The 10,967-nt window shown below is 44.0% G+C and overlaps 1 protein-coding gene across 4 annotated transcripts in view; it reads right to left on the bottom strand.

The window, feature by feature from the left end:
• Nucleotides 1-3,201, bottom strand: part of RAB43 (RAB43, member RAS oncogene family) — an 18,233-nt gene extending 15,032 nt beyond the window's left edge. Inside the window, exons 1-2 of one of the 4 annotated variants that reach the window (XM_018557188.1) lie at nucleotides 2,874-3,201; nucleotides 2,483-2,509 (exon numbers count right to left, since the gene is read on the bottom strand). In XM_018557188.1, the coding sequence (XP_018412690.1) occupies nucleotides 2,483-2,509; nucleotides 2,874-3,026 (180 nt within the window). In that variant the 5' untranslated portion in view covers nucleotides 3,027-3,201. Of the gene's footprint in view, nucleotides 1-1,348; nucleotides 1,364-2,482; nucleotides 2,510-2,841 lie in introns of all 4 variants that reach the window. The other 3 variants (XM_018557187.1, XM_018557185.1, XM_018557184.1) reach the window with 3 other exon arrangements.
• Nucleotides 3,202-10,967: the final 7,766 nt, after the last annotated feature.

The raw sequence follows: 10,967 nt of genomic DNA on the forward strand, positions 1-10,967 counted from the left end.
AAGCAGGGGTGAGCAAACTCCGGCCCTCCAGCTGTGGGGCAACTACAAATCCCTTTAGGCATTGCAAGACTGACAGCCACAAGCATGACTCCATGAAGCACATTCACGATGAGATTTGTAGTTTTACCACAGCTGGAGGGCTGGAGTTTGCCTACCCCCTGCTTAAATGTAATCACAGTGGAGTGGAGGGGGGGGGGGGGGGGGGGGATGAGCTGCTGAGATAAGGACTTTAGTGAACTATTGAGGAATAGCTCCAGAGCAGCTGCAGCTACAGAGATCAGTGAGGGCTTGTTTGAAAGGTCATTGACCACTTGTTTTGAATATGTAGCACCTCAATTTCGATAGCTTGGCCACGGGTTCACTTTAAGACTGGAATTTGCCTACCCCTGCATTAGAGATTAGAAGGCTGCGGAGGAAACGGCTTGCATGACGTTTGAGAATTAATTGCTCCACGGTACCTGCAGCTACAGAGGTCAGTGAGGACTTGTTTCCAAGCTCATTTATTGCTTACTTCGAAGATGTAAAGACTTCAATGTTTGCAGCCTTGCCTCATGTTCACTTCAAGGGGGTACCCCAGGCAAACCTTGTTCTGTTTTGGAGATGGATGACAAGGGTATTAGGGAGGAGTCTTTCTCCTTAAAGGAGAACTATGAGGTGAGTGAAAATCAGTCATCCTCATAGTTCGAGCCGACGTGTGACAAATGAAACTGTCGCTCGCTCACTTTTCGGTCATGCCCCTGCAGAGTGCGGTGACTGTCAGTCACGGCTCCGTGCAGGGATTCCACCCTCCCCTGTCCGATCCTCCAGCACTGACTGGCGGAACAGACGGGGGAGGGGGCAGGCACAGCTGGCTCTGTTTCTAGATAGGCAGAGTCAGCTGTCACTCCCGCAGCTGGGTGGATCTCGACAGTAATGTAGCTTGCGGTATACTAAGCTTTGGGTCATGGGAGGACACTAGTATATGTCCTCCCGTGACCCTTAGGAGAACTAAGGGGAAAAACACTTACCTCATAGTTTTCTTTTAATATTCAAACAATGTGTCACCGGAATAGAAAGCGAGAGGAAAACTTCCCAACGCAGCCCAGACATCAATAAAACTTGGCACAGGTTCTAACCTTCCCTCACGTTATCCAAACCTTTAAAAAAAATTTGGAGTTCCATATACAATTCTGCTAAATACCTGCTATTAAAAGGTGTATGTGAAGGAAAAAATGTTTTTCCTTTTGGATAGAGTGGGGAAGAGTTAGACCAGGGGACTACAAATCCCATGAGGCATTGCAAGATTCTCACAGCCAGAGGGCTAAGGGCTGAAGGGCTAAGGTTGCCTACCCCTGGTCTGTGAAGTGACTTTAGGCCTTTAACCCTTTCGCTGCCAAGGACGTATGGCATACGGACCTACAAAAGTGCTTCCAGCTGGCCAAATTTTATTCCCTGAGAGGGCTGATTTATAGGAAAAACTTCCTGTTTGGTGACTACACTGCCACTGGGACAGGAAAGCTCCTCGACGGGGACACAGACGTGACAGGTTCCTGTGTTTATTCAGTGTCTGAATAAACACAGGTCTGGAGTTGCACTTTATCTGAGGCTGGAGGCCTGTACTGTGCGTTCTGTTCTGTTACACAAGGAACACAACAGGATGTGTCTGTCTTATTTTGCAAGACTTTCTGAACTCGCTGAGAGAACAAAAGGCAAGGGCCCGGTCTATGACGATGACACAGGACAAAGCTGTTCAAACACAACTATGTGTACAGGAGAGAGGTTCAGCAGGTGCCCCGGGCTATCTCTTGCCGTGTAAAGTTTCACATGTATATGTTCGTCCTCCTCATACATTACCTTCAACCACACAGTGCAATCATACTTGACTATTGGAATCCCCCATGTCAGGGGCGGGCAAATTCTGGCCCTCCAACTGTTGTGGAACTACAAATCCCATGAGGCATTGCAAGATTCTCACTGCCACAGGCATGACTCCAGGAGACAGATGCATCATGGGATTTGTAGTTTTACCACAGCTAGGGGGCTGGCATTTCCCCGTCATCTAAAGAAAACTATAAACATGGTATAAACAGAAAAACAAAATTCAGCAAAAAATACAGAGCCATGTACAGGGCACACACACACAGTCCATATACCCACCGCACTCGGATGGCGCTATTCCAATGTAATAAGATGGGTGCTACGGTTGTTGGCGGATGGCAACCGCCTCATCATATGTACAAAAGCATGCTTTGTAGACATGTACAGGGCGCAGGGACACGCATCATATGGTGTGCTGACAGGTGCACAACATTTGATTTGTATCTCTGGATAGAGTGGGGGAAGGGCTAAACCATGGGTAGACAACCTTGGCCCTCCTTCTGTTCTGGAACTACAAGTCCCATGAGGCACTGCAAGACTCTGATAGCCACAGGCATGACTCCCAGAGGTAAAGGCATGATGGGACTTGTAGTTTCAACAAAGCTGGAGGGCCGAAGCTGCCTACCCCGGCCAAGTTTTTATTGCGGTCTGTGTCCCCATTGGGGAGATTCGCCCCTTTGTTTATATTGATGATCACGGTCACCGAGAAGGAAAGCGGATCCAAAATGTTACCTCGGTCCCCAGGAGAGGGGGACTCTTCCATTGCCGATACCTGTTCTGGGGACAACTTCCACTTTGGGAGATTTCCTCTTACTTACTGTTGTGTTTCTGGGACAGGAAGTGAAGGGAAATTTGGAATGACCCCATACACAGACAAAACAAAATAGCTGTAACCCTTCACTACTCTATCCAAGTAAAAAAAAAAAAAAGTTTGGTCCATACATACACTTTAAGAAGTTGCATAACTCCAAGTCTTGGCATGACTGTGCAGTTTTTGAATGACAAGGCAAGGTGATGAAGTCCACCCCGATGGTGCTGCCCTGACGCTCCACGAAGACACCGCTCTTGAACCTCTGCACCACACACGTCTTCCCGACCCCGGCATCCCCGATCAGCACGATCTTGAAGAGGAAATCATAAGCGTCGTCTGATTCCAGTGGGGTGGACATGCCGGGGTCCCGGGAACCGAGACCTCCTCCAGCAGCCCGTGACGTGGTGCGAGCACCCGCGGATCTGACAACGCGGAACTACAGGACCTCTGTTCAGAATAAGGACACCAAGGGCTGTCCCACCGCTGCGCCTAACTCGATTGCATGGCAAGTAATACACCACTTTCACATAGCTGCCCCGCCGCTGCCTGACTGGAATATGACGGAAAGGATAGAGCGCTTTCACATTGCTGTCCTTTCCCGTGCCGGACTAGGAGTTAAAGGGCCACTAAACATTGTAAACTGACTACCTTGCTGTAATGTGTGGCGAGTCACTGACAAGGTTTTACAGCCAGTGACATATGTGAGCTGCATATTTCTTCCAGGTCACTAACATAGCTGTAGTAAAGTAAGAATAGGGATGATGATAGTGCTGGAGCTAATGAAATAAATATGGGGTCACTCTTGCTTGACTGGTTTAATAATCACTTTACATCTCTTGGTGGTATGACTTAATTGAAAGCAGGATAAAAAAATAAAATTAAATAAAGAAAACAAATATTACAAAAAATAATAAAAAATAAATTCTCTCTCTCTCTCTCTCCTGTCTCTCTTCTCTCTCTCTCTCTCTCTCTCTCTCTCTCTCTCTCTCCCGCTCTCTCTCTCTCTCTCTCCTATCTCTCTCTCTCTCTCTCTCCTGGCTCTCTCTCTCCTGGATCTCTCTCTCTCCTGTCTCTCTTCTCTCTCTCTCCTGTCTCTCTCTCTCTCCTGTCTCTCTCTCTCTCTCTCTCTCTCTCTCTCTCGCATGCATAATTTTTTAGCTGTAGATCCTCAAATCATCTCTGAATTGGTGAAAAAACTGTCCTTCCTTCCAGAGGGTGACTACTTTTGTTCTCCATGGTCCTTGTGTGTGATGTAATGTATTCACCACTCCCAAACTCGCTCCTGTTATAGACTATAATGTCAATAAATATTACTAAATTAAATGTGAGATTTAGTTTCCTAATATGTCATGAGCAAAGGAAGTGTAAACTACATCTCCCACGCTAGAATAATTCTCAGAATTAATCTTTGTCATCTTTAACATCCACAACTGCCACCACAAGCATCACCACTATCACCTGTGGCTATGTTATCTAGCTACTGCCAACGTGTCCTCCAGCTGCCCCTAGACGCATCTTTCGTGCGTCCAGGGAAAGTGATTTATTCTAAACTGCATGTAATCTAATCGCATACGATTACATGGGACCCTTTACTTTACAGATGCTTGACATTTTGGCTTTCAGCCACAAGAATCCATAGGTTCCTGCCACAATTAGTAGCATTAGTAGCGGGTCTAAAATTGGCCACAGTCAGATTGTGATCTGTCACATCAGCATACTTTGCCAACAACTGTGCGGTGCGCTTCCGTATCTTAAAAATCCAGTCAGATTATATCAAGTCGGATAGACGTTCACACAACACAGTTGTTATGCTGCATTCCCACAGGCATCCAAAGGCAGCTGGATTGCAGAATTCATGTTAGGGGTGACTTTCGTGGCAGGTGATGCGGCCTCATCTGAGATGCTGATTCTAAGGGACACCTTGGTGTTTACCAGAGCACCCTGCAAGGGGTGATGATCCAGTGACCCTAGATGTCCCTGGGCAGATGGCTATGATGTAGAGACAGGAAGGCAGCAGGTTGAGGTTCAGGTTTTGAGATGCTGATTCTAAGGGACACCTTGGTGTTTACCAGAGCACCCTGCAAGGGGTGATGGACCAGTGACCCTAGTTGCCCCTGGGCAGATGGCTATGATGCAGAGACAAGAAGACAGCAGGTTGAGGTTCAGGTTCTGAGATGCTGATTCTAAGGGACACCTTGGTGTTTACCAGAGCACCCTGCAAGGGGTGATGGGCCAGTGACCCTAGTTGCCCCCGGGCAGATGGCTACGATGCAGAGACAGGAAGACAGCAGGTTGAGGTTCAGGCTGAGAATGACGCAGGTGACATGCAAGAGTGGTCGAAATCCAGGCAGAGGTCGTATCAGGAAAGAATAGTCAGGAACGAGAAAGGTTGGCAACAGGGGCAGAGGATACAGTCAGAGTCAGGCAGGCAATCCTGGTCAGCAACAAGCAAGGCAGAAAAACAGTAATCTCGTGAATACGGTAGCTGACAGGAAGTCACCCTGCTGGCCACTAAAAGGGAAGGAGCTTAAATATCCTCTGAATTCTGTGAACATGCCCAGCATCAGGGACGCTTGCCCATCAATGCTCATACCTACACATGCAACCTGCCATAGCCAAGGAGCCACAAACTGGCATGAGTGAGACACACTGCAAACGAACAGGAAGGGCTATGCCCCGGGCAGTACAGACAAGGATCCTAGATGTACTGAAACGGTTCAGGTTCGGCTAATCGCCAACGCAGCAGTACTCTGTTCTGTGGCTGCATACAAACTGCAGCCAGTCTGCGTCCACAACCGCCATCCGTGGGCGCAAACTGTCTATGTCCAGGGCCAGTCAGAATTTCTATTCACATCTAACCACTCAGATGAGCATATTCAGTGAACATGGGCCATTAACACCAAGGTGTTGACCACCTACATGATATTGGAAGTGTTTACCATATAGATGTTATTTGGCTGGACAAGCTGTGGATTTATATTTTCTCTGGATAACCTGTGGAATTGTGAGCACACTTTTGTGCACCCGTTTTACGCTCAATAACTCAGTTGCTTGTCTTCAGAAGACATCAGGAATAATCACTAAGGATTCACCGATACTGGTATCAGTATCGGTGCCGATACCGAGTATTTGGGCGAGTACTCATACGCACCCAAATGCTCCCGATGACTGTCCTGATACTGGAACTTCCAAGTTTTAGGAAGCAGGGCAGCGAGTCATTAGATGCTGCCCGGCTTCCTGATTGGCCGGGAAGCCGTCTCCATACTCCCTCCTCCCCAGGTAAAGCCGGCTGGCGGGTAATGACTCGCCCCCCGGCTTCCTGATTGCCCGGGAAGCCGGCTCTACGGTCCCTCCTGTAATGAGGAAGCTGGCCAATCAGAAAGCCAGGAGGCAAGTCATTACCCGTCCCACGGCTTCCTGATTGGCCAGAAAACCGGCTCCATGCTTCCTCGTCGCTTCCTCGCCGTTTGGCTTCTTGACCAATCAGAAAGCCAGGCGGCAAGTCATTACCCGTCCCACGGCTTCCTGATTGGCCAGAAAACCGTCTCCATGCTCCCTCGTGATGAGGGAGCATGGAAACGGCTTCCCGGCTAATTGGTAAGCCGGGCAGCAAGTCATTACATGGCACCCAGCTTCCCGGCTAATCAGGAAGCCGTGCGGTGAGTCATTACACACCGCCCAGCTTCTCTAACGGCACTTCAAGTATCAGCATTCGGATCAGCAAGTACCGGAAAAAAATATCGGTACTCGTACTCAATACCGAAAAAACGGTATTGGTGCTTCCCTAATAATCACTGAAAGAAATAATTACATGAACATTATTGCAATGGGGTAACCTCTGATTACCTCCATAGTGTACATGAACTTGACGCATGCTGCCTTATAGTGGAAGGAAAGTCATGAAAAATTCTGATCAGCAGACTTTATATAACAGAAGAGACTGTTTCAGTCTCTTCTTCCATAAAGCTTCTTGATGACAATCAGCAATTTGTTTTCTGTACACTAAGCCACATATGCTCAGCTCAGTGCACAGACCCGGTATGATGAGATGAGGTAACTCCTGTGTGCATGTGTGGGAGTTACATTCTCGGTGCCCAGCAATCAAGCACCCGAAGACTCGAAGCCCAGAAGCAGGCAAGGCTGAAGACGGCAGTGCCGGAAGACTCAAAACTCGGAGACTCAACCCGGAAGAAGAAAAGGATGAAGAGGAGCACAGCACTGAAAGGTATCAGTTCGGCAGGTAAGTCTGCCATCATGTGCTAATGTATTGTGCAAACCAGCACATTATGGCTACGAGCTCCAGGCTCCCTTTCTCATACAAATAGTAAGAACAATGAAATAATTTTGCCAATTCGAACAATCTCTATTCTTGGGACTTTTCTGTTTTGTTTTGTTTTTTAATATATATTTATTGTGACAGTCTAGCTGTATTCGTGTTTATTAGGTTATCACATTGTCCCAGTTGTTTTTTACTTTTCCATTTTAAAGGAAACCTGCATAGAGGTAAATATGAGCGCTAATATTTTTGACCTCTGTATCTGAAAAAGTTAGTTGCTTAGCAGCCATACTCATATAATGGTTCAATAAAAGAAAAACATCTGCTAGGTTTGATGTTTGGAATTTTACTGTGCTGTTTTATATTTTATTTTTTTATTAGCCTGTTTTATATGGAAGATGTTTTGAATACATACTGCCAAGTCGTAATATAGCTTAGGGTATCTTCAACTTATATTTATCTTCAACATCTTGACTTACCCTATCTTCCTCTCACACTTAGGGAATGTCTTAAAAGATAGACCCTCTAGTGGTCACATGAGTGCATTATTTTATTCATCTTTTTCTATTTTTTATCATTGTTCAATTTCCTATATAGTATTTGTATTAGATATATTATTTAATGTATTTCCTTGTAGCCCGGATGAAGGGGGATTGAATTGGCTGTGCATATCTTTTTGTCACCATTTGTGAAACCAATAAAAGTGGACTCTTGAGACGATTATCTAATGCTCATTCTTCATTCATGTGGATTTCTCATTCTGGGCATCCCCTCCCTCTGCAGGTCCCCCTGTTTTGTGAAGAGCCTCCGGAACCGAGTCATCAGGACCAAATATTGCTCCTATTCAACTAGAGAAATTTCGGGGTCCAGTGCCTTATCCTCACTCACTCCACAATAACGGAAAAAAGCAGGTCCCAGCACCAATAGTCAAATGTCAGGTAGGTAAGCATCACTTCCGGGCGATGAAGGGCCGTGTTCAAGGCGTCCAACACTTGACCGAGTGGCGGGTGACGTCCCTTCTGGTAGGTAAGCCTCACTTCCGGGCGATGGAGGGCCGTGCTCAATGTTTGGTATCTGTTTACCCGGCGTGACCCCATATGTTATATTTTACCAAACAATTGGGCATTATATTCTGTTTCTGTGCGCTAAATTTTTTATTTTAGTGTATTTTATCCTAAAAATACTTGTTTGATAAACATTTGCGCAAATACTGTGCGACATAAAAAATTACAACAAGCATATTTTTATTCTACAGGGCCCCTGCTTTCAGAAAATATATAATTGTTTTGGGTCTAAAGCTAATTTTCTAGCCAAAAATTCAGATTTTATCATGTGTGTGCAAATTTAAGAAATTACAAGTGGTTAAAGCTACACAAAATCCTCAGCTTTTTTCTCTCTCACATTCCACTAATACTAAGCTAACATAGATAAAGGGGATTTTTCTCCCCATTTACCATACACATTTTTTGTATTTGGTTTACATAGATTGCTGATCCATCCTGCAACATGCTGCAACAAGTGAACGATCTAGCACTGTCTCCAGATCAAAGTAGAACAATTCTTATGCTATAAAAACCTTCCCTGCCTTTTGAGGGTATGTAGAATTTGTAAGCTTGTGCTGAAGATATAATGTTTGCTATCAATGGCTTACAAGTAACAATTTTATTAGGGGCATATGCGGGGCATACTAAAAGGAATCACAGAATGGAATGCCCATAGACTTTGACAGGGTAAGGGAATGCCCATAGACTATAATGAAACCAAACAGAATGCCCATAGAGAATAAAGGAAAGCAAAAGTATCAGATAATTTGTAGGCAAATCTGAAAAAGATATCAAGTTAACCTTTACCGCATGTCGTCCCTGTGTATAGTAACAGAATTTACAAATTAAATGACTTGGGATTTTTCTTGTTTTCCATAGAATGACAGGTGAATGACTCAATGGCATGAGGGGAAAATGGGAAATAAGATGGGATTTGGAGTAAGAATTATATCAATTATCAAATAAATCATTAGAAGACATACTCTACCCGCACAGTGGCATATTCTAAAATTGAGATTAGGGGGGATTATTTTATTTCATGGAATGACAGATAAATGACACAATGGAATGCCCATAGAGTATAATGGGAAGAAAGAAGGGCCTTGGAGTCAGAGCCATTTGACACATCAAATAAATCTTTAGCACACATACTCTCCAAGCACAGTAGCATTTTTCAACCTTGAGATTAGGTGGGATTATCATTATTTTCTATGGAATGACAAGGGTGGATGATACCAAAAATGCCCATATGTCTGAGCACATTGAAAACCGGACAAGCATAAAGTGCTAGAAAAAATTATTAATTAAGAAAAGTGTCCACAGAAGCAAACAAAAAAACAAAAATCATAAACAGGAACAAGCCAAGGTCAGCAGCCAGAGTGGGTAGTCGTAAAAGCCAGGTCAGGAACACGGTAATCAGCGTTGTCAGGAACAAGCCAGAAGTAGGAACCAGAGTAGGTAGTTGTATAAGCCAGGTCAGGAACACGGAAATCAGCGTTGTCAGGAACAAGATGCAGGAACCAGAGGAGAACGTCAGCCAAGATCGAGTCATACACGGAATCAGGATACACTGCACTAGCAGGAAAGACCACACAAGGGCAAGGTCAGACTGCACTTGGGGAACATCTGTAAATAAAGGTTAATTTTCTACGCCACACACATTTGCCTGGAAATGAGTTCATTTTTTATTTTTTGCTTTCCCTGATACTCTATGAGCATTCCATTGTGTCATCACGCTTGCCATTCCGAAAGAAAACAATGACAATCCCTGTTAATCTGAATTTTGAAACATGCTACTGTGTTGAACAGTACATCTGCTACAAAGTTATTTTAAGTGTTAACTAATTATGCCTACAAGGTAAATCTATTATACCACTATAGTCAATGGGCATTTCATAGTGTCATTCACTCTTGAAAACAACGATAATGCCACCTAATCTCAATTTTAGAATATGCCACTGTACGGGTAGAGTATGTCTTCTAATGATTTATTTGATAAATCAAATAATTTTTACTCCCAGTCCCATCTTCCTTTACCATTATACTCTATCTGCATTCCATTAAGTCATTCACCTGTCATTCCATGGAAAACTGGAAAAATCCCAAGCATTTCAATTGTTAATTCTGTTACTATACTAACTTGATATCTTTTTCAGATTTGCCTACAAATTATCTGATACTTTGCTTCCCATTATACTCTATGGCCATTCCATTCTGTCATTCCCCTTGTCATTCTATAGAAAACAATGACAATCCCACCTAATCTCATGGTTGAAAAATGCTACTGTGCTTGGAGAGTATGCCTGCTAAAGATTTATTTGATGTGTCAAATGGCTCTGACTACAAGCCCCATCTTTCTTCCCATTATACTCTATGGGCATTCTTGGTGTCATTCACCCTTGTCATTCCATAGAAAATAATGATAATCCCACCGAATCTCAATTTAGAAAAATGCTACTGTGCTTGGAGAGTATGTTACTAAAGATGTATTTGATGTGTCAAATGGCTCTGACTCCAAGGCCCATCTTTCTTTACATTTTACTCTATGGGTATTCTTGGTGTCATTCAACCTTGTAATTCCATAGAAAATAATGATAATTCCACCTAATCTCAATGTTCAAAAACTCTACTGTGCTTGGAGAGTATGCCTGCTAAAGATTTATTTGATGTGTCAAATGGTTTTAATTTGAAGTCCTATATTTCTTCCCATTATACTCTATGGGCATTCTTGGTGTCTTTCCATAGAAAACAGGGAAAATCCCAAGTCATTTCAATTTCATCATCTGATACTCTAGTTTATGAGCATTTCTGATTAAGTTTACTTTATGTTTCATAGGTTTGCAGGCAGAAAAATTGATACTTTGCTTTCCATTATTCTCTATGGGCATTCAGCTTGGTTTCATTACAGTCTATGGATATTCCATTACCCTGTCAAAGTCTATGGGCATTCCATTCTGTCATTCCTTTTAGTATGCCCCAT

This window comes from Nanorana parkeri, unplaced genomic scaffold (genome assembly GCF_000935625.1).
Source record: "Nanorana parkeri isolate BGI_ZX_2015 unplaced genomic scaffold, ASM93562v1 scaffold270, whole genome shotgun sequence".
Taxonomy (NCBI): Eukaryota; Metazoa; Chordata; class Amphibia; order Anura; family Dicroglossidae; genus Nanorana; species Nanorana parkeri.